Source organism: Phyllobates terribilis, unplaced genomic scaffold (genome assembly GCF_046119375.1).
Source record: "Phyllobates terribilis strain yellow unplaced genomic scaffold, ASM4611937v1 Scaffold_5__5_contigs__length_657084704, whole genome shotgun sequence".
NCBI classification, from domain to species: domain Eukaryota; kingdom Metazoa; phylum Chordata; class Amphibia; order Anura; family Dendrobatidae; genus Phyllobates; species Phyllobates terribilis.
Genome location: NW_027362765.1, coordinates 453,996,862 through 454,020,895, shown reverse-complemented (window position 1 = coordinate 454,020,895; position 24,034 = coordinate 453,996,862). Strand labels below are relative to the sequence as shown.

Here is a 24,034-nt window from a genome sequence, read left to right as displayed (position 1 = left end):
ATGTAATGCACTGACTCACTGGTGACGTCTCTAGGTGAAGTCCTTCAGCTACGCTTTTCTCCTTCATCCAGCACAGACCGCCATCACGTCTTCCAGCCAGGACTCGTCTCTGCATAAAATAACACAGTTATCTAGAGCACATTCCCCAACTTCTACATTACGCAGCTGAATACAGACGTGCATCCACCATCAATATATGGTTAGTTATTATGCAACCTACCATTCCAAATATAAATTGTAATCCACCACGGTGCCCCCATTAACTGTAAATAGGCACTTAATATATAATTTAATTAGAACTTCTACTCTATACTTCCTGCTCCCCGCATTCATTATTTACATGCACCCCCTGCCCCAATTCATTATATCATGTCCGTGCTCTCCCCACCCCATCGTCATTTATCATTTACTCTCCCCCACCCCACATTCATTATGTGCAGCTCATTATCCCCCTACTCCTAATTCCCCGATGTGCAGCTCATTTTCTCCCAATTCCCCCATGTGCAGCTCTCACCCCCCCATGTGCACATCTCTCATCCCCCTCCCCCACATGTGCCCCTCTCTCATCCTCATCCCCCTCCCCCACATGTGCCCCTCTCTCATCCCCCTCCCACACATGTGCCCCTCTCTCATCCCCCCCCATGTGCATCTCTCATCCCCCCCACATGTGCACATCTCTCATCCCCCTCCCCCACATGTGCACATCTCTCATCCCCCTCCCCCACATGCATCTCTTATCCCCCTCCCCATGTGCATCTCTTATCCCCCTCCCCATGTGCATCTCTTATCCCCCTCCCCCATGTGCATCTCTTATCCCCCTCCCCCATGTGCATCTCTTATCCCCCTCCCCCCATGTGCATCTCTTATCCCCCTCCCCCATGTGCATCTCTTATCCCCCTCCCCCATGTGCATCTCTTATCCCCCTCCCCCATGTGCATCTCTTATCCCCCTCCCCCCATGTGCATCTCTTATCCCCCTCCCCCATGTGCATCTCTTATCTCCCCCCCATGTGCACCTCTCTCATCCCCCCCACCCCATGTGCATCTTTTATCATCTCCCCCCCCACGTGCACCTCTCTCATCCCCCTCCCCCCACGTGCACCTCTCTCATCCCCCTCCCCCCACATGTGCACCTCTCTCATCCCCCTCCCCCCACATGTGCACCTCTCTCACCCCCCCCACCCCATGTGCATCTTTTATCATCTCCCCCCCCCCCCATGTGCATCTCTTATCTCACACACACACACACACACACACACACCTCCCATTCCCCCCACTCCTAGTAAATTGTATTTTGAAAAAAACAAAACTTGTTATACTTACCCCCATGCGATCCCTGCAGAATCCTGGCACTCGTCCAAATCGCTGACACCAGGTTCTCCTGACTTCCGGCCAAGTCAGGGGAATCATGAAGGCGCAGCGCTGAGATGTCCCGGACCGGCGCTTAGCATGGGGCCGGGGGCCCCATGAGGAGAGAGACTCACAAGAGGGGGCCCCCAACGGGGCTCCAAGGGGGCCCCTACCGGCTGGGCCCCACACTGGAGTCAGGGCAGACATGCCCTGATGGCGGCCCTGCTGGAGCCTGGAGGGGCCCCCTCTCCCTCGGGGCCCCCGTTCAATGAACGGGCTGCACGGGCGGTAGTTCCGCCCCTGGACCCCACATAGGAAAAGGTTTATAAAGGGGAACCTCCCCTGATATTCCATCACCCGAACAGCCAGTCACTGAAGCCCTGGAGACACAATCTCCATTAACCTTTTACATACCAACCCACCCCACAGTCAGTAAGGCATTTCTATGCTGACCTGCCATATCCATTCCAGGTTTTTGTTAGTTTGGAGTTCAGGTGATGTTTTGTGATGATAAGATTGGAAAGGAACTTTCTTGCTCTCACTTTCCTGCTCTTGCCATTGTCTAATGTTTTGCCTTCGCTGTCTTGCAGTTTCATAGACAAGAAAGCAAAGGCACAAAGTCCTGCCCTTACCCCCTGTAATTTGTGTTGATATCAGTTCTACTTCACAACAGGAAGTTGACATCAAATTGGACATATCCGGTGACCAGAATTTTGAGCTACATTTTTTTTTGTCCAATTGTCATTATGGGTTAAAAAATAAACCTAGGCAAAAATAACTCTAGAGTGATAGCCTATATGATTACTATGCTTTTGAAGGGGTCAGACATTAATTTTACAGGGTAGCTACCCATGGGTTTGGCATTTTAATTTGCACTGGAGAGACAGTGATCCAGAAGCAGTGAATTTAAAGTCGATGTGTTGTCAGATTTCACAATACAAACTACATATGTTATTAAAGGGACTGTCATCAGGAAAATATAGTGTAATGTTCAGGCAACATGTTATAGAGTAGGGGGAGCGGAGTAGATTGATATATACAGTGCCGGACTGGAGTACCTGGGGCCCACCAGGAAAAAATCAATCTTGGGGCCCACCAGCACCATGCAGTTACCGTATATAGGAATAACATACAGTGGTGGCCAAAAGTATTGGCACCCCTGCAATTCTGTCAGATAATACTCAGTTTCTTCCTGAAAATGATTGCTATCACAAATTCTTTGGTATTATTATCTTCATTTAATTTGCTTGCAAGGAAAAAACACAAACAAGAATGAAGCAAAAATCAAATCATTGATCATTTCACACAAAACTCCAAAAATGGGCCAGACAAAAGTATTGGCACCCTCAGCCTGATACTTGGTTGCACAACCTTTAGCCAAAATAACTGCGATTTCCGGTAACAATCAATGAGTTTCTTACAATGCTCTGCTGGAATTGTAGACCATTCTTCTTTGGCAAACTGCTCCAGGTCCCTGATATTTGAAGGGTGCCTTCTCCAAACTGCCATTTTGAGATCTCTCCACAGGTGTTCTATGGGATTCAGGTCTGGACTCATTGCTGGCCACCTTAGAAGTCTCCAGTGCTTTCTCTCTGTAGCATCGGCGTCTCTGCCCCGTTCTAGGCAGAGACGCCGTCCCTCTCACCTCCCCGCTCCTGGCGCGGCGTCTTCCAGCGCTGCTCTCCCCGCTGCTTCCGGCGCGCGCTCCTTCCCCGGCAGTGTGCTTAGGGCGCGCGCGCTCCCCCTCTCTTAATGGGACCGCGCGCGCCGTCCTAAGGAGTCCCCAGCCAATTGCCGGAGGACCTCCCATATAAAGGGCACCTCCTCCAAAATGGAGGTGCCCGAGCAATGTTGTTTGCACCTGTGTCTCACCTGTGCTTCAGCCCTCAGGTCCCCCTGCCAGTTACCTGCCAGATTCCTGCCAGCTTGCTGCCTTTGTCCTGCCTGATATCCAGTCACCTGCCTGCTAGCCTGAGGTCCGACGGTCTGCCTTCCAACTCCTGTCAGTCTGTCTATGGACCAGCTTGCCCGCTCACCTGGGAGCGCACACCTGTTACCTGCCTGCTAGCCTACCTGGAGGCTCCGCCGTCACGTGCTGTGACCATCTGCCTTTTCAGAGACTCCTGCCCGCTCACCTGGGAGCGCACACCTGTTACCTGCCTGCTAGCCTACCTGGAGGCTCCGCCGTCACGTGCTGTGACCATCTGCCTTTCCAGAGACTCCTGCCTGCTCACCTGGGAGCGCCCACCTGTTACCTGCCTGCTAGCCTACCTGGAGGCTTCGCCGTCACGTGCTGTGACCACCTACCATTCCAGAGACTCTCGCTTGCTCACCTGGGAGCACACATCTACCATCTGCCTGCTAGCCTACCCGGAGGCTCTGCCATCACAGGTCGTACCTACCCTTTACCCAGAGACTGCCCCGGTCACTTGCCGTAACTCCCTGCCCGTTCATCCAGAGACTGCCCCGGTCACTTGCCGTAACTCCCTGCCCGTTCTTCCAGAGACTGCCCCGGTCATTTGCCGTGGCCTCCTGCCCGTTCTTCCAGAGACTGCCCCGGTCACTTGCCGTGACCTCCAGCCCGTCCACTCAGACTGTCCCGGTCACCTGCTGTGACTGCCTGCCCGTCATCCCTGATTGCCACCCGCTCCCTTACAAGGACTGCCCCCTTGTATAGTAGCTCAGAGGTTCCGCCTCCTAGACCCGTTACAGTTTGCTCGGGCCATGGAACCCGGTGGCACCCAAGCTCCCTCGCTCTCGGACCTGTGTCATGAACTGTCCCGCCAGAGGTCCCAACAGGAGTCCATCCTGGGTCACCTGCGGAATGTCAATTCTCGCCTGGACACTGACTGCTCCGCCAGCAACCTCCGCCAGCGCCATGATTCGCAATCCGACAGCTCCGCTGTCCACCAACACTATGGTATCCTACCCCGGACCCCGGCTTTCTGCACCTCCTCGCTTCGGAGGCGACTCCGCTCAGGCTCGGGGCTTCATAAATCAGTGCACCCTGCACTTTGAACTCCTGTCCCACCAGTTTAACTCCGACCGGGCCAAAATTGCCTTCATCATGTCCCATCTCACCGGAGAGGCTCTGGCCTGGCTAAATCCTCTATGGGAGAGAGGAGACCCCCTGGTGTCCAACTTGCCTGCCTTTCTCACGGCCTTCCGGAAAGTCTTCGACGAACCCGGACGGAAGACCTCATCCGCATCGTCACTGCTACGCCTCCGTCAGGGAAGCCTCACCGTGGGCCAATATGCCATACGGTTCCGTACCCTTGCCTCGGAGCTGGCCTGGGATAATGACGCTCTGGTTTCAGTCTTCTGGGAGGGTCTGTCCGGCCGTATTAAAGATGAACTTGCCGGTCGGGACATTCCTACCACCCTCGATGACCTGATAGCTCTTGCCACCCGGATTGACCTGCGGTTCCAGGAGCGTGCCAAAGAGGTCACCCGTGAGAGGAGGTTTCCACGCCTAGCTCCTACTTTTCAGCAACCCGTCACTCCCTCCGTCTCTCCTGAGCCTATGCAGGTCGACCAGACCAAGATGGTCGGTTCTCGCCAAGAATCTCGCCGAGCCGAGGGAAGCTGTTTCTATTGTGGCAGTAAGAAGCACTTCATCCGTTCCTGCCCGGAAAAGCCGGGAAACGCCAGTGTCTAGGACCACTCGGAGAGGTCGTCCTAGACAAAAGTAAGTCCTCTCCGTCTCTGACCTTACCGGTCTCTATTGCTTGGGGAGAAAACCGTCTCTTCGAACTCGCCCATCTGGATTCTGGAGCTGCTGGAAACCTCATCGCCCAGTCTCTGGTAGAGAGATACCATATTCCCACCAAGTCCCTGGCGGAGCCATTGTCAGTTGCTTCCGTGGATGGAAGACTTCTCTCGGAGACCATCCTGCTCGTCACCGAACCTATAACCCTACAGGTGGGAATGCTGCACTCTGAGGAGATCTCATTCCATGTGCTGTCCGGACTTTCTCACTCCTTGTTGCTAGGTCTACCTTGGCTCCAGACACATGAACCCGTATTGAACTGGCGGTCCGGTGAAGTACTCCGATGGGGTCCTGACTGCCATAGGACCTGCCTGGTTCCGGTCCGTCCACTTCGCCCTCAGCCTACTCCAGCTAATTTACCTGGTCTCCCGGCTCCCTACTGGCCCTATGCGGACGTCTTCGGTAAGAAGGAAGCTGAGACGTTGCCGCCCCATAGGCCATACGATTGCCCGATCGACCTGGTACCTGGCACCACTCCTCCCCGTGGGCGTATCTACCCGTTATCTGCAGCCGAGACCCGAGCCATGTCTGAGTACATTGAAGAGAATCTGGCTAGGGGATTTATCCGAAAATCTACCTCCCCGGCTGGAGCCGGATTCTTCTTTGTCAAAAAGAAAGACGGCTCGCTACGTCCCTGTATTGACTACAGAGGACTCAATCTCATTACGGTAAAAAACAAATATCCCCTGCCACTCATCTCCGAATTGTTTGACCGGCTCAAGGGCGCCAGGATCTTCTCCAAGCTGGATCTTCGAGGAGCGTATAATCTGGTCCGTATCCGTCAAGGAGACAAGTGGAAGACGGCATTCAATACCCGGGACGGTCACTACGAGTACCTTGTGATGCCCTTCGGTCTCTGTAATGCTCCCGCGGTCTTTCAGGAACTAGTCAATGACATCTTCCGTGACCTCCTGTACTCCTGCGTAGTGGTATACCTGGACGATATCTTGGTCTTCTCTCCGGATCTCCCCACACACCGGAGGGATGTTGGTCAGGTCCTGCTTAGGCTTCGGCAGAACCACCTTTACGCCAAATACGAGAAGTGCCTCTTCGATCAGACCTCCCTTCCGTTCTTGGGCTATGTCATCTCCCAAACAGGTCTGCAAATGGATCCCGAGAAGCTCTCTTCCGTTCTAAAATGGCCTCGTCCTGAAGGTTTGAAGGCGATACAGCGATTCCTGGGCTTCGCTAATTATTATCGTCTTTTCATCCCACACTTCTCGTCTCGGACTGCTCCCATATCTGCACTTACCCGTAAGGGGGCTAACCCCAGGATATGGTCGCCTGAAGCCGAGGAGGCCTTCCTTTCCCTAAAGAAAGCCTTCGCCTCTGCTCCCGTCCTGCACCGTCCGGACTGTAATAAACAATTCTACCTGGAGGTTGATGCTTCCTCCTCCGGAGCCGGAGCGGTGCTCACCCAGAAGTCTTCTACCGGGAGAATGGTAACGTGCGGCTTCTTCTCCAAAATCTTCTCCTCGTCGGAGCGCAACTACTCCATTGGAGACCGGGAATTGCTAGCCATCAAATTGGCACTAGGAGAGTGGCGCTATCTGCTTGAAGGGGCTCTCTACCCGGTAATTATCTACACGGATCACAAAAACCTGGCATATCTCCAAAATGCCCAGAGGCTCAATCCTCGCCAGGCCCGGTGGTCGTTGTTTTTTGCCCGCTTCGACTTCACTCTTCATTTCCGTCCGGCGGACAAGAACGTCAAAGCTGATGCCTTGTCTCGGTCTTTCCTGTCCTCCGATCAAGAGGAGGAACCTACGCACATCATCGACTCCTCCAAGGTGATGAATGTGGCTCCCTTGGATCTAACTCGTCTTCCACCCGGTAAGACGTTCATAGCTGTGCCAGATCGGGAGAGGGTTCTTCGCTGGGGACATTCTTCTAAACTAGCTGGCCATGCTGGCCAAAAAAAGACCTTTCAACTTATTGCCCGGCATTACTGGTGGCCTACCCTACGTAAGGACGTGGTAGACTTCATCGCGGCCTGTTCATCCTGTGCTCGTAACAAAGTTCCCCGACATCTACCTGCCGGCCATCTCCTGCCCCTTCCCGTACCTGCTGCTCCTTGGCAACACATCGCTATGGACTTTATCACCGACCTTCCAGTTTCTGCCGGTTGTACCGTCATTTGGGTTGTCGCTGACCGTTTTTCTAAGATGGCCCACTTCATTCCCCTGCCTGGTCTTCCGTCTGCACCCGAGTTGGCTAAAGACTTTATCCGCCACATCTTCCGTCTCCATGGTCTGCCCCTCCACATCGTGTCGGATCGTGGGGTTCAGTTCACCTCTCGTTTCTGGAGAGCCACTTGTAAGCTGCTGGACATTACCCTGGATTTCTCCTCCGCTTACCACCCTCAGTCCAATGGTCAAGTGGAGCGGATCAATCAGATCTTGTCCAGCTACCTCCGGCACTTCGTGGATGCTCACCACTCGGACTGGGTGGATCTTCTACCGTGGGCCGAGTTCTCTTATAACAACCATGAGAGCGAGTCCTCTTCCAAATCCCCGTTCTTTATAGTTGGTGGCCAACATCCCCGGATTCCACTTCCTGTCTCCGTTTCTGTGGACAACCCTGCTGCGGAGTCTCTTGTCAGCGAATTTTCTACTATTTGGGAGAGCACCAGGTCCGCTCTTCTTCTCTCCTCTGAGCGGATGAAGAGATATGCTGATAAGAGACGTCTGGATCCGCCCCAATTCCGTCCGGGAGACAAGGTTTGGCTCTCATCCAAACATGTGCGGCTCAAAATACCCTCCTACAAGTTGGGTCCTCGATTCATCGGCCCCTTCGAAGTCCTCAGGCAAATTAACCCTGTGGCCTACAAATTAAAACTCCCGGCCACCCTACGGATCCCCAACTCCTTCCACGTATCTCTCCTCAAACCCATTGTCTTTAACTCTTTTTCCAAAAATCCAGGTGCCCCTCCTGCTCCGGTTTCCGCTGATGACATCTTTGAGGTAGAGAGTATTCTGGCCTCCAAGAGGGTAAGAGGAAAAACCTTTTTTCTGGTAGATTGGAAGGGGTTTGGTCCTGAGGAGAGAACTTGGGAACCCAGGGAGAACATCAACGCCCCGCTTCTCCTTGAAAAATTTCTTTCTGGCCTAAAAAAGAGGGGGCCTAAAGGGGGGGGTACTGTAGCATCGGCGTCTCTGCCCCGTTCTAGGCAGAGACGCTGTCCCTCTCACCTCCCCGCTCCTGGCGCGGCGTCCTCCAGCGCTGCTCTCCCCGCTGCTTCCGGCGCGCGCTCCTTCCCCGGCAGTGTGCTTAGGGCGCGCGCGCGCGCGCGCTCCCCCTCTCTTAATGGGACCGCGCGCGCCGTCCTAAGGAGTCCCCGGCCAATTGCCGGAGGACCTCCCATATAAAGGGCACCTCCTCCAAAATGGAGGTGCCCGAGCAATGTTGTTTGCACCTGTGTCTCACCTGTGCTTCAGCCCTCAGGTCCCCCTGCCAGTTACCTGCCAGATTCCTGCCAGCTTGCTGCCTTTGTCCTGCCTGATATCCAGTCACCTGCCTGCTAGCCTGAGGTCCGACGGTCTGCCTTCCAACTCCTGTCAGTCTGTCTATGGACCAGCTTGCCCGCTCACCTGGGAGCGCACACCTGTTACCTGCCTGCTAGCCTACCTGGAGGCTCCGCCGTCACGTGCTGTGACCATCTGCCTTTTCAGAGACTCCTGCCCGCTCACCTGGGAGCGCACACCTGTTACCTGCCTGCTAGCCTACCTGGAGGCTCCGCCGTCACGTGCTGTGACCATCTGCCTTTCCAGAGACTCCTGCCCGCTCACCTGGGAGCGCCCACCTGTTACCTGCCTGCTAGCCTACCTGGAGGCTTCGCCGTCACGTGCTGTGACCACCTACCATTCCAGAGACTCTCGCTTGCTCACCTGGGAGCACACATCTACCATCTGCCTGCTAGCCTACCCGGAGGCTCTGCCATCACAGGTCGTACCTACCCTTTACCCAGAGACTGCCCCGGTCACTTGCCGTAACTCCCTGCCCGTTCATCCAGAGACTGCCCCGGTCACTTGCCGTAACTCCCTGCCCGTTCTTCCAGAGACTGCCCCGGTCACTTGCCGTGACCTCCTGCCCGTTCTTCCAGAGACTGCCCCGGTCACTTGCCGTGACCTCCAGCCCGTCCACTCAGAGACTGTCCCGGTCACCTGCTGTGACTGCCTGCCCGTCATCCCTGATTGCCACCCGCTCCCTTACAAGGACCGCCCCCTTGTATAGTAGCTCAGAGGTTCCGCCTCCTAGACCCGTTACACTCTCCAACCATTTTATAGTGCTTTTGGAAGTGTGTTTTGGGTCATTGTCCTGCTGGAAGACCCATGACCTCTGAGGGAGACCCAGCTTTCTCACACTGGGCCCTACATAATGCTGCAAAATTTGTTGGTAGTCTTCAGACTTCATAATGCCATGCACACGGTCAAGCAGTCCAGTGCCAGAGGCAGCAAAGCAACCCCAAAACATCAGGGAACCTCCGCCATGTTTGACTGTAGGGACCGTGTTCTTTTCTTTGAATGCCTCTTTTTTTTTTCCTGTACACTCTATGTTGATGTTTTTTCCCAAAAATCTCTACTTTTGTCTCATCTGACCAGAGAACATTCTTCCAAAACGTTTTAGGCTTTCTCAGGTAAGTTTTGGCAAACTCCAGCCTGGCTTTTTTATGTCTCGGGGTAAGAAGTGGGGTCTTCCTGGGTATCCTACCATACAGTCCCTTTTCATTCAGACGCCGACGGATAGTACGGGTTGACACTGTTGTACCCTCGGACTGCAGGGCAGCTTGAACTTGTTTGGATGTTAGTCGAGGTTCTTTATTCACCATCCGCACAATCTTGCGTTGAAATCTCTCGTCAATTTTTCTTTTCCGTCCACATCTAGGGAGGTTAGCCACAGTGCCACGGGCTTTAAATTTCTTGATGACACTGCGCACGGAAGACACAGGAACATTCAGGTCTTTGGAGATGGACTTGTAGCCTTGAGATTGCTCATGCTTCCTCACAATTTGGTTTCTCAAGTCCTCAGACAGTTCTTTGGTCTTCTTTCTTTTCTCCATGCTCAATGTGGTACACACAAGGACACAGGACAGAGGTTGAGTCAACTTTAATCCATGTTAACTGGCTGCAAGTGTGATTTAGTTATTGCCAACACCTGTTAGGTGCCACAGGTAAGTTACAGGTGCTGTTAATTACACAAATTAGAGAAGCATCACATGATTTTTCAAACAGTGCCAATACTTTTGTCCACCCCCTTTTTTAGGTTTGGTGTGGAATTGTATCCAATTTGGCTTTAGGACAATTCTTTTTGTGTTTTTTCATTGAAGACAAATTAAATGAAGATAATAATACCAAAGAATTTGTGATTGCAATCATTTTCAGGAAGAAACTGAGTATTATCTGACAGAATTGCAGGGGTGCCAATACTTTTGGCCACCACTGTAAGTCCACAAACTCTTTCAAAATGAATCAACTTTATTAACCAATAAATAACCAATGTAATGAATAAATAACAAACTAAAGAAACAAACTCCTGGCAAAAGAGGAACACTGTTATCTTATTCACATCAGTGTGTGATAAAGTGCCATAACAGAACAATAACAATAAATACTTTCAAGGTACATTCTCTTAAAGTATAAGTGCCACAAATTGAACCAGCATCTATCTAGCATCCCAGCAGCCAGCATCATTGTAGCAGCACCAAACTGGGCCCACTGGGAAAACTTAAAGAATTCTGTAAGCATTTTGGAAGCTTGTATTGCACGTTTTCCTCTCCTCTATAATACAGTACCATTCAATTGTTAGTGAAAGGCCCAAAACAACAAATAAACACACACTAACAGTCATTCAGCTGCAAAATTACAAAAGTTTTTTTTCAGAACAGAAGATGACATTGCATACGTATTAATAATGTCATCATAGTCTAAGTTCCTTGAAATGTCATACTCAATGTTCAACAGAAGGAGTGACTCTAAAAGCTCCTGTCCAATCGAAGACCTCAGATGATTTTTTACAATTTTCAGCTTTGAGAACATTCTTTCACATACACTTGCTTGCACCCAGGTTTTAAGAAGTGTCTTGTAAACTGCAAAAATGTTTGTGTAAGCAGCAGAATGTAAATTGTAGTCATATAAAAGTCTGTAGCAGCAGGAAAGACAGTTTTTTTTGCGGGACGAGTTGTACTTTCAGATGCAATCATTTATTTTACCATATAGTGTACAGGGAAATGGCAACAAAAATTCCAAGTGCAGTAAAATTGCAAAAAAAGTGCAATTACACGTTTGTTTATTGGGTTTTTTAGTCACCATGTTCATTATCTGGTAAAACAGACATGACAATGTGATGCCTTGGGTCAGTACAAGTTCGTAGATACCAAACATGTATACCTTTACTGGTATCTAAGTGGTGAAAACAAATTTGAAAAAAAGAAAATCACACTTTTCCTACCATGTTCTGCGCACTGTAGTGTTCTCATTTTTTTGGATCTGGGGCTGTGTGACGGCTTATTTTTTGCGCCTTGAGCTAACGTTCATCTCTGCTGCTGTGTAGTAGTCACAAACAGGGAGAGGTTAAACATCCAAGTATTTAATATGTATTGCAAATAAAGAATGTTCCCATTCTTAATATCCGAAAAAAAACAAATGACTGACAACAATCCACTATACCTAGACTAATAATACCATATAGAAGAGAGAAATACCGCCACACCATGACCAGAACACATACCACCACATAGTGATCAAATACTACCAAGTACAAGGTATATATACTGCCACACCATGAGAAGACCACATATTACCACCACATAGTGACTGTCCAAATAATACCACATACAAGGGACAAATACCGCGACGCCATGACCATGGCACATAATGGCACCAGATAGTGACTGATAATGAAAATGTAAAAAAGCTCAGTGTACAGATAATGTAGAGATTATCAGAGACATTATACACAGGAGCTCTGTATATAGTGTCAGTGTAGAGGTAATACAGTGATCACTGGTGACATTATACACAGGAGCTCTGTATATAGTGTCAGTGTACAGGTAATACAGTGATCACCAGTGACATTATGCACAGGAGCTCTGTATATATTGTCAGTGTACAGATAATACAGTGATCACCAGTGACATTATACACAGGAGCTCTGTATATAGTGTCAGTGTACAGGTAATACTGGGATCACCAGTGACATTATGCACAGGATCTCTGTATATAGTCAGTGTACAGATAATGTAGAGATTATCAGTGACATTATACACAGGAGCTCTGTGTATAGTGTCAGTGTAGAGGAAATACAGTGATCACCAGTGACATTATGCACAGGAGATCTGTATATAGTGTCAGTGTGTGTGCATAGGTAATACACTGATCACCAGTGACATTATGCACAGGAGCTCTGTATATAGTGTCAGTGTACAGATAATGTAGAGATTATCAGTGACATTATACACAGGAGCTCTGTGTATAGTGTCAGTGTAGAGGTAATACAGTGATCACCAGTGACATTATGCACAGGAGCTCTGTATATAGTGTCAGTGTGTGTGTATAGGTAATACAGTGATCACCAGTGACATTATGCACAAGAGCTCTGTATATAGTGTCAGTGTGTGTGTATAGGTAATACACATACTCACCAGTGACATTACACACAGGAGCTCTGTATATAGTGTCAGTGTGTGTGTATAGGTAATACACATACTCACCAGTGACATTACACACAGGAGCTCTGTATATAGTGTCAGTGTGTGTGTATAGGTAATACAGTGATCACCAGTGACATTACACACAGAAGCTCTGTGTATAGTGTCAGTGTAGAGGAAATACAGTGATCACCAGTGACATTATGCACAGGAGCTCTGTATATAGTGTCAGTGTGTGTGTATAGGTAATACAGTGATCACCAGTGACATTATGCACAAGAGCTCTGTATATAGTGTCAGTGTGTGTGTATAGGTAATACACATACTCACCAGTGACATTACACACAGGAGCTCTGTATATAGTGTCAGTGTGTGTGTATAAGTAATACACATACTCACCAGTCACATTACACACAGGAGCTCAGTATATAGTGTCAGTGTGTGTGTATAGGTAATACAGTGATCACCAGTGACATTACACACAGGAGCTCTGTGTATAGTGTCAGTGTAGAGGTAATACAGTAATCACCAGTGACATTACACACAGGAGCTCTGTATATAGTGTCAGTGTGTGTGTATAGGTAATACAGTGATCACCAGTGACATTACACACAGGAGCTCTGTGTATAGTGTCAGTGTAGAGGTAATACAGTGATCACCAGTGACATTATACACAGGAGCTCTGTATATAGTGTCAGTGTGTGTGTATAGGTAATACAGTGATCACCAGTGACATTACACACAGGAGCTCTGTGTATAGTGTCAGTGTGTGTGTATAGGTAATGCACATACTCACCAGTGATGTCTCTAGGTGAAGTACTTTATCTGCAGACTGATATATCACATCTTCTATGCAGGACTTATCTCTGCAGAAAATAACATAGTTAGCTATAACTGATCACTTCCAGAGCACAATCCACACTTTTCCCAAGATTTCTACACTGCATGAAATGACAAAAAAAACAACATAGTGCCGCACTACACAGTAACAGTGCTCCAGCGTCATTCTGTGCCTGCTCATCTGTCAGCAGACATATTTGTCTGATGGCAAAGATGTAGCAGAGCTGAAGACAGAAAACCTATAGATTACGTCGGAGTGAGGATTTTTCTTTATTAAAGATGGAGTACCTAAATGTGTTTTATTTTTAATAACAAAAAAAAAATGTCTGTTTTTTTTTTCTGTTTACTAGAAATTCATGGTGGCTATGTCTAATTTGGCATGACACCATGAATTTCGGGCTTAGTACCAGCTGATAATACAAAGCTGGCCTGGTACTAACCCTATTATTACCCAGGGTGCCACTCACCACCAGGGCCGCTGGAAGAGCCTGGTAAAGCACCTGGAAATGGTGCTCTAATGAATGCGCGATTTTCAGGGGTGGCTGCAGGCTGTGATTTTCAGCGTGGGGGGCCAAGAACGCTTGGGCCTTACCATGCTGTGAATCCCAGCCCCCAGCTTATCAGGGCTAATAAAAGATCTATTTAAAGGAGTTTTCTGCTGTTAACAAAACGGACCCTAAAAGCTTGTAGTCTTGTAAAATAACAAGTCATATGGTACTCGCCCTCCCTGGGGCCAGTGGTGACTCTCCGTCATTGCTTTTGTCTCAATGTTTTGGCTACAACAGTGACATCACATTGACAGCGCACGTCACTGCTGCAGCCAATCACTGAGCTAAGCAGCCCATGCTGTTTACATCAGCAGAGTCTCTGTGCTCAGTGATTGGCTGCAGCAGTAATGTGTGCTGTGGTTGTGATGACGCCATTTGAGCAGAAAGAAACAGACCAGAGCTGCATGGAGAGCCAACGCTGGGCTGTTGAGTGGCGTGCGCTTCCATGTACCACATCAAATCTTACTCCAGTCTCTTACTGGAGTAAGATTTCTGATGTAAGTAACGCCACAGTTTGTTGGGAATTAGACGAGCTGTGGTGTCACGTCTCTCATCGCACCCCCATCCTGCTACAGCTCTGCCATTTTGGCGGAGCAAGGAGAAACTGTTGTGAAAATGCCAAAAGTTTGGTGAAATTGCTTTGATGGATGGGGGCCAATATCTGCAAATAAATGCTTCCCGATTTCTGCATGGATTACGTTTGCTAAAAGTGCTGCTTACTGCTTTATGCTAATCATATACAGTATATGCTTTATTTCTATTTATTTAATCCCAACCAGCAGCGTTTTTACTGAGCAGCCTCTGATATTTTGGACACTGAAATGTTTTTTTTTGTTGGGTCCTTGGCAGAAGTTGGGTTATGAAGATATTATGTATATTTCCTGGAGGAGAGAATGAGTTTCCCAGCTCCTTATTTTTTCCAGTGTAAGTTACACCATCTATTTGACATCTCATAATTCTTGCAAATTGAAAGGGAATTTTCTTGATTTAAACCAGTTTTATAGATCCTTTTAACATCTTCATAGTGAAATTCAATATGTCCGTTCATGTGTTTTTGTCAGTTTATTATATCCTTTATAGTAAATGGTTGGAGTAAAATTAGACCCAAGCTGCACTTGATGTTACTTTAATGTTTATAGCAGATTATTTTAGTTTAACTGAGTTATCCATTTATATTTCTTTTATCACGTTAGTAGCAAATATGAGAAAACAAACAGCCATATTCATTCTTTCTTTTTTTAATTTCGGAAGGGGCTTTAGTCCTTTGGCTAAAAGAAAAGCAGGCCCAACCCAATGAAGCATACCCGTCCTTTCATCAGAAAAGTATGGTCATTCTGCCATCATCCGATATAGCAAGTTGTCTGGTGTTTGTACCAAAAGTAATCTATTATGTCATGATTACTATGCTCTGTGAATTGCCACCCACTCTTTTTGAGTAGGAGGGTCCTCTTCATCAGCATTCTTGCAGCATTATAGGTGCCAGGAATCTCCTTTTCCGCACTTCTCAGCAAGCATTACTCCTGCTTTTGTCCCAGTGGCTTGCCTGCCCTGAAATGCCTGTATGCAGACAGGAGAGCAGTACTGAAGAGAGAATGAGTAAGTTTTCCATTTTCTTACATTTCTTTTACCTTCCTTTCAAACGTTGTGATTTTTAAAAAGGTGTGAGGCCATGTAAAGGTGCTTAATGCTCACAGTGAGGCGAGCGTGAGATAAAATTGGTTATTTACTGGGCCTTTTTGCGGTGGTGACTCATAAAGAGTGCGGGATTTTCGGAAAAATATTGGATGAAGGTCCATGTCCTCTCCCTATTTTTTTTCAAGACCAAATTACATAATAGAAGCCCCCTTCAGTTCTTAGGTGGTGGAGACCCCAGGGCAACTGCCCCATTTGCCCATCCTATAATTAGCCCCTGCTCTATATCAATGACTTAAAGAAGTTGTCAACTACTTTAACATTGATGACCTATCCTTAGGATAAGTCATCAATATCTGATCGGTGGGGGTCTGACACCCAGGACCCCCACCAATCAGCTGTTCTTAGTGCTGGCAGCTGCCAGAAGTATTCAGTTATGGAGCTGCTCCGTCTACTGATAGTGGCCACCGCAAGGTATTGCACATCCACCCCCTATTGATTTGAACAGGAGGCAGATGTGCAGTACCCGGCCACGGCTACTATTAGTAGACGGAGCAGCTCCGTATAGGCGGCGGATGTGCAGTACCCGGCCGCGGCTACTATTAGTAGACAGAGCAGCTCCGTATAGGGGGCGGATTTGCAGTACCCGGCCGTGGCTACTATTAGTAGGCGGAGCAGCTCCTTATAGGGCGCGGATGTGCATTACCCGGCCGCGGCTACTATTAGTAGATGGAGCAGCTCCATATAGGGGGTGGATGTGCAGTACCCGGCCGCGGCTACTATTAGTAGATGGAGCAGCTCCGTATAGGGGGTGGATGTGCAGTACCCGGCTGTGGCTACTACTATTAGTAGATAGAGCTGCTCCGTATAGGGGGCGGATGTGCAGTACCCGGCCGCGGCTACTATTAGTAGACGGAGCAGCACTGTATAGGCGGCGGATGTGCAGTACCCGGCCTCGGCTACTATTAGTAGACGGAGCAGCTCCATATAGGGGGCGGATGTACAGTACCCGGCCGTGGCTACTGTTTGTAGACAGAGCAGCTCCTTATAGGGCGCGAATGTGCAGTACCTGGCCGCGGCTACTATTAGTAGAAGGAGCAGCTCCATATAGGGGGTGGATGTGCAGTACCCGGCCGCGGCTACTATTAGTAGACGGAGCAGCACTGTATAGGGGGTGGATATGCAGTACCCGGCCGCGGCTACTATTTGTAGACTGAGCAGCTCCGTATAGGGGGTGGATGTGCAGTACCCGGCCGCTGCTACTATTAGTAGATGGAGCAGCTCCGTATAGGGGGCGGATGTGCAGTACCCGGCCGCAGCTACTATTAGTAGATGGAGCAGCTCCTTATAGGGGGTGGATGTGCAGTACACAGCCGCAGCTACTATTCGTAGACGGAGCAGCACTGTATAGGGGGTGGATGTGCAGTACCAGGCTGCAGCTACTATTAGTAGACGGAGCAGCACTGTATAGGGGGCGGATGTGCAGTACCCGGCCGCGGCTACTATTAGTAGACGGAGCAGCTCCGTATAGGGGGTGGATGTGCAGTACCCGGCCGTGGCTACTATTAGTAGCTAGAGCTGCTCCGTATAGGGGGCGGATGTGCAGTACCCAGCCGCGGATACTATTAGTAGATGGAGCAGCTCCGTATAGGGGGCGGATGTGCAGTACCCGGCCGCAGCTCCTGTTTGTAGACAGAGCAGCTCCGTATAGGGGGCGTATATGCAGTACCCGGCTGCGGCTACTATTAGTAGACTTAGTATATCCGTAAATGAGCACTTTCGGAAGCCGCCAACACTGAGAACTGACGATTGGCAGGGTTGCCAGGTTTTGCACCCCCACCAATCAGACATTGATTCCCTATCCTAGGGATATGTCATTAATGGTAAAGTATTTTGCAATCTATTTAAAATCTCTATATATCCACAATCCATACGGAGGTTAAAGAAACTTTAAATTTACAACCACCTACTCAGAAATGAACAGATCCAAGTTGGTTACAGTGAAAAAATGAAGGTGACGTTCTAGGAATAGGGATAATGTCATATCGGACTGTCGTCCCGTTATCACAAGTACAGTATGTTTTTATAGGCTGCCTTTGCTCCTGTGAACAACGGATCCTGGTTTACATAGAAATCTATTTGTTTCTCTCACGTGCATGCGTATGTTTATACATCTGGCTTCATTTATGCAGAGGTTTATTAGGCACCATTTGGCTAATGACCAAAGTTAGATTTTGTGACCGGAAACAGCTGAGAGACTTGTTTGCCTGGAGTTTGTGACATAAGTGAACCTTCAAAACTTGTACTTTTTTTTTTTTTTTTACTTTGAGCAATGTTAATGCAATCACACCGCAATTTATCTGCAGGTAGTGACAGCCCTGAACTATGCGGAATATTGAGGAAGAAAAGTTTCCCTACATATTCATTTTTATTAATAGTTTTTTTACAATTACAGAAAAAAAAATGTAAAAATGAAAAAATGGTATTTGCTAATCAGAGCTGAAAGTGGATCTTTATGACCCCTAAGGTGGCTATCCAGGTTATTGAATATCTTTTGAATATGCCATCAATATTAGATTAGCCCACACCGACAGATCCGCTGCTTGTGAGGTCCATTATGCTCCTCGAGGGTTGCGTTCCCTTCATTATTTACCAAGCAAAATAAATTATGAATTATGTCTGTGTTCGAACTGTGATTTTCCACTTTAATGTACTCATTATAGTCTATGGGGTTATTCACATGTCCATGTACTTTGCAGACCAGTACACAAAAATGATGGAGACATGTCCATTTTTGACTGGAGTCTGGGAATAAATTGTAATAAATGGGAGAAGCTTTGTCATTTATTTTTATTTTTCATTTGTGAAAATTTCTGATAAAACACTGATGGTAGAAATACTGCGCAAACACTGATGAAAATCAGATCCAAACACTGATGAAACTCAGGCCTCATTAGGATGTTCATGATTTTTCATGTATGCAAAAAAAAAAAACGGTATAAAGCCTCTTTCACATGTCTGTATAAAACACATACGTGAAAAACTAGTACCGGTGTCATCCGTGTGTGTCGTCAGTGTGTCCGTTTTTACCATCAGTGTTTTTCCGGTATGGATAAAGAAAGAAATAAATGACAAAGCTTCTCCTATACTTTGCAATGTTAAACACAGACCGCACCATACAGATGGCACATGAACGACACACACAGGGTTGGACTGGCCCACCAGAGAACTGGAGAATCCTCCGGTGGGCCCTGGCTTCTCCTTCAGGAGAGTTCATAGTGCAAACCTTGCAGCTGCTATGGGGCTCTTGAGTGGGGGAGAAAGGTGGTCCCTCAGAATCAAATCCTCTGGTGGGCCCAGTGTTCTTCAGTCTGACACTGGACACACAGATGCGAGTTCTTGTTTTACCGGGCTTGTCCTGATGAGCGGTTGTGCGTCATGCTGCTTGAATGGGATAGGTCATCTATGTTAGTGTCTAGGAGGACGCCATTATAAGGGGTTTCCAGCAATAACGGTCCTCAGCTTTTCTGTCAGCAAGTGGCCAGAATAATAAAAAGTGCTATTTCTCACCCCAGCTGGTCTCCGCTCTGCTGCTGTACTGCTGCTCCAGTGATTGTTCACAGGCTACATCACTGACCTCAAGACTACAGCACACATCACCACTGCAGTCAATCGCTGAGCTCAGTGACTCTAAAACTTTAGATGGTACAAGCACAATGATTGACTGTAATGGTGATGTCCACTGTAGTCATGATATCAATGCTGCAGCTTGTAACCACTCATGTGAGCAGCAGCGGTGAGGCAGTGTGGGTGCGCAAAGGCTGACAAATTCTAGTTCTGAAATACTCCTTTAAGTATACATATTTTATATGTTTTTGATACAGCTGTTCAGAGGAGAGAACTAGAAAACCAAGAATTGTAAGTGAATTTTTGCTGCTGGAGTATATAGTGTGCCACACCAGTCCTGGGTCTGTGCTCTGCTCCCTTCACTCCGGCTTGATAAACATTCTTGTGCTCCACGTCAGGCTTTTCAAGTTTGCTCCCATGTGATGAGCTTCCTAGGCTTATATACAATGCCTGCCAAGACACACACCAGGGTCTTGGTATTAAGTCTTAGTTTGTGTGTGCACGACGACCTGTTCCGGTCTTCCAGGACCTCTGCTACCTGTCTCCAGGACGTCTCCTGTCTGCCTGCGGCTTCCAGTACCTCTACTTCCTGTTCCTGGTCTTCCAGGACCTCACCTACCTGTCTGTGGTCTCCAGGATCTCTGCTACCTGTCTCCAGGACGTCTGCTGTCTGCCTGTGGCTTCCAGTACCTCTACTACCTGTTCCTGGTCTTCCAGGACCTCTCCTACCTGTCTGTGGTCTCCAGGATCTCTGCTACCTGTTTTCCACGTGCCTCAACTACCTGCTGCACCGATGCCCATGGCCCATATGCCTACCTTGAACTTGGGCTGTGAGGATCCACCTCACCTTGTGAGCCTAACATCTAGTATATATGGACTTAAAGAGCTGATGTATATTGGATGATTGAGGTCACCTTTGATGTACTCTCCCTGTTATAATCTATAATGATCATGTCTCAACTATTTCCTTAACCCAGTATTGGACTTTGGCCTGTTCTAGCTTCGTAAACTATGCAGTTACCACCAAATATTTTCAAATAATTCCCTTCTCCTTTGTTTCCTCCTCTTTTGATAGCGATGATTTGGTAACAGTTGGGTTCTCAGATGCTTTAGTTCTTTCTTTACATTTCTATCTATTCTCCCTTTGATTTGTATGCAGAGCCCATGATTTATTTTGAAGCCCACACTTTTTTTTTTAAAGGAAGTTTTTCTTACTCAGAAGTTCTTCCCAACGTCCTGTTTGACGGCTAGGAAAAATAAAGTTTCCATCTATCATGTATTATGTAGGGCTGTGTAAAAATACAACTTTTTATGATTTTTAAAATGGCATAACATCTGTTCTTCTGAAGTGAAACCCAATTAGGTGGGTGGTCTAAGGTAGACAGTATTCCTTAAATTACTAGGCGAAAAAGTGACCACCATCATAAGACAGTATAGACTTTTTTTTTTCTTTACAATTTTTACCAAAGTTGGGCATAAGTGGACTGTACAAGCCTAACCTCTTCCATACGATTGTGAGCTTTAATCAGTCCATTTATATTAGTGAGAAATATCCTTGGAACCAGAAAAAAAAAAACATTTTGGATTATTTCCAGCTGATTCTGTCTAAAAATACTCATAGGTAAATAAACGGAGGGCTAAGCAAGGAACATGTGCTAGGATAATTGCAGCAAAACGTACAACTAAGAGAAATACTAATGTTTTTACAGTAAAAAAAAAAAATTAGAAGTGATACAAACTATCATTTCTTTGACATGTAGTCAAAGTTGCTGTTTAAGTGGAAGTCAATCGATGTTCTGTTTTCTCCATTTTTGTAAACATGGACACATTTATTTAGTGCTACCATATTCTACACACTGTACAGAGATCCTTGTCCTGATTGGGAATCTTATTCCAAACTGAATAGGAGGAATTGGACACTAACTCTAGCGCCACCTATTGGCACTAGCAAACCTAAAAGTCAATATTGACCCTATAATGGGCCTTGTCACATGACTAAAGCCGGCCATGCACATTAAATGGCTATCAGCCAAATGATACTTCAGCCACTCGTTTGGCCCGACAACCATCTCAGCTGACTTTCCTATACACAGGTGCTCTTGTTTGGCCAAGCGTTCCTGTGTTCTCTATTTTATTTTTATGACACTTCGGCCGTCGGCTTATCTTAGGAAGAACAATGCTATCGACAGTCCAAAATCGGAAAGTCAGATCGGCATCTCTCCCGACCCCGTCGGCCGGTGCCCCCGTATACATCAGACCATCTGCCAAACCCGTTGATATCAGCGGGTTTAGTCTAATATGTATGGTGGGTGCCTTTAGGATAAAAATCCAAACCAAACACTGCATTTGCAGACACGCGTTTCTGGGTGTTTGCTCCTTATCAGTGCAAAGCAGGAGGTCTGATTTGGCTGGGTAAGATGCCTCTGACTTGGAGTCAAAGGGGGATGGTTTTGTCTTGTGAAGAATGCCAAGCTGGCATAAGGAGATTTATAGACTGTGTATTGCGTCTTTGGGAATTGTAATATGAAGAGGATATTTGCATATTTAAATTAGAGGAGCATTGCATGGGCTTTAAGTCTCCTTACGTCGGCTTGGCACTGTCCACAAGGAGACACGTTCCCCTTTAAGAGGAATTGGGAATACTTAAATAAAATCCTCAAAAACAAAGGGAGATCATATTAAGTCCATGCAGGTGTTGACTTTCTCATATTGGTAAGGCTCCTGGCACTTGTACAAGGGAAAATGGTGCTATATACTAAACCATCATGTGTCCTGTAGCCCTTTTGTGCTTAATAACTAGCTCAGAAATGCTTGGAAGGGTTATACTTTAGAGTTATTTTAGAAATCTCATTCTACTAAGCTTTTTGGTGGTTGGTGGGACATCTTTGTATTCTAAAGTAGAAGTCTCTCCAACAAACCATTTTAGCTTTATCATTTTCCCTCTTCCATCAAATTTGGAGGATTTGTATTTTCTTTCTGCTTTTGTTATCACTACAGGCAGGTACTATTGGCATCAACTGTGTGTATCTTCCGTAGTACTGTTGTTACACGCACGCCGCTAGGTTCAGATAGGGCGAGACATGTTTCATGAATTCGTTGGAATCCTTACGGAACCGTTATTTAGGGCGACCATAGGCTGCAGCTTCTCTCAGACACACAATAGATTCAATTGCTGACCAGACACATCTGACAAGAGTCTTTTTCAACAGTTTAACAGTGGAATTTAATCTGAAGCATGGCCAGTGCAATTCAGGGATATTACAGCAACAATCTTCACTACAGTACAGTCTAATAAAGCAGGCACAGTAACGTCAGTCTCTTCAGTAGCATACTTCAGCACATATTAGATCTCTTAGCAGCACACTTCTATGTATACACAACCGCAGGCTTTTCCTTCACAAGGACACAATAGTACACAGCATTCTTTATCCTGCATGGAGATGGAGGGGGGGAGGGTTTGATGAGGGAGAAGATTCCTATGACATGATTTCTTCCAGTCCTTATTTTTCTGCCTGATAATACTCCACACTGTTAGCTTAGGGAGTCTATCTGACCTGTGTATAGCTTCCCTCCTGACCTGAATTCTGTTCCCTTGCCTTCTGTGAGATACAGATCACACACCACCTTTCTCTTTGGCTCCAGACAGACAGTAAACAACTTCCCCACAATTCCCCTGAGGCTCTGCTAAAACACTCCCTGTCTCATGTGACTGTGTTAACCCCTCTAGTTGCTGGATGCTTCTGGAGCACAACACTTCCTGTCTCATGTGCTTGTGTTACTTCTAATAGTTGCTGAATGCTTTGGAAGCAACAGCACTACTTCTGTCACACTGTCTGGTAGTTGACATCTGGTGTAGCTATATCTGTGGCTGTGACTTGTTCATGCTCAATCTGTTCTGTCTTTTAATGTTAAGCCGGGGTATACAGAATGTAAGTCAAAATATCAATTTAAAGAGGATGTACTGCATTAGTGGTGGTGTCCAGAAACATTGCCATAGGTTGTGTCTTGGTATTGCATATAAGTCTTAATAGCTAATAGATGAAGCTTTTGCATAGGGGACCATCTATTGATTAATATTAGGCTCGCAATCTAATTTCCCTACTTTAGAAAGATTAGGACATATTAACAGGTTGGGAGAGAGTCATAGTATCCAGAGCAAACTGACAGCTATAAATCCCATTTTATGATAAGTATGGTAACAGCCATATATTATAGCCCTGTAAAAAGTAATATTTATGTCCTATAATTATGATATTTTAGTTGACCTATAAATTATACTATACGACGTGTCATTATTATCTATTGATTTTTTATGGTATGTTATCAATTTTCTGTTACAGATGCAAGTTTTGGATAAGTTTCCTATTGAAGCAGGACAGAAAGATCCAAAGCAAAGAATAATTCCATTTCTGCCAGGTAAAACACTCATTCTTTATCTATAACATTCGTACAGTCTATTTATGATGTAGAGCCCATATAAGATTAGCAATAATTCTCACTTTGCATGTTTTTTTCTATTTAATCTTGTTTTATCACATTTCTTTTCTCAGTAAATTCGCTTAAAGGGGTTGTTTGGTCTTGTGCTAAAAGTCTGCAGTCATCATATGCAAACTTCTGAATCCTT

At 47.0% G+C, this 24,034-nt stretch overlaps 1 protein-coding gene across 4 annotated transcripts in view; it reads left to right on the top strand.

The window, feature by feature from the left end:
* Positions 1-24,034, top strand: part of SH3PXD2A (SH3 and PX domains 2A) — a 376,426-nt gene that overhangs the window by 122,224 nt on the left and 230,168 nt on the right. For all 4 annotated transcript variants that reach the window (XM_073685348.1, XM_073685347.1, XM_073685346.1 and 1 more), the window contains one exon: positions 23,751-23,826. In XM_073685348.1, the coding sequence (XP_073541449.1) occupies positions 23,751-23,826 (76 nt within the window). The remainder of the gene's footprint in view (positions 1-23,750; positions 23,827-24,034) is intronic.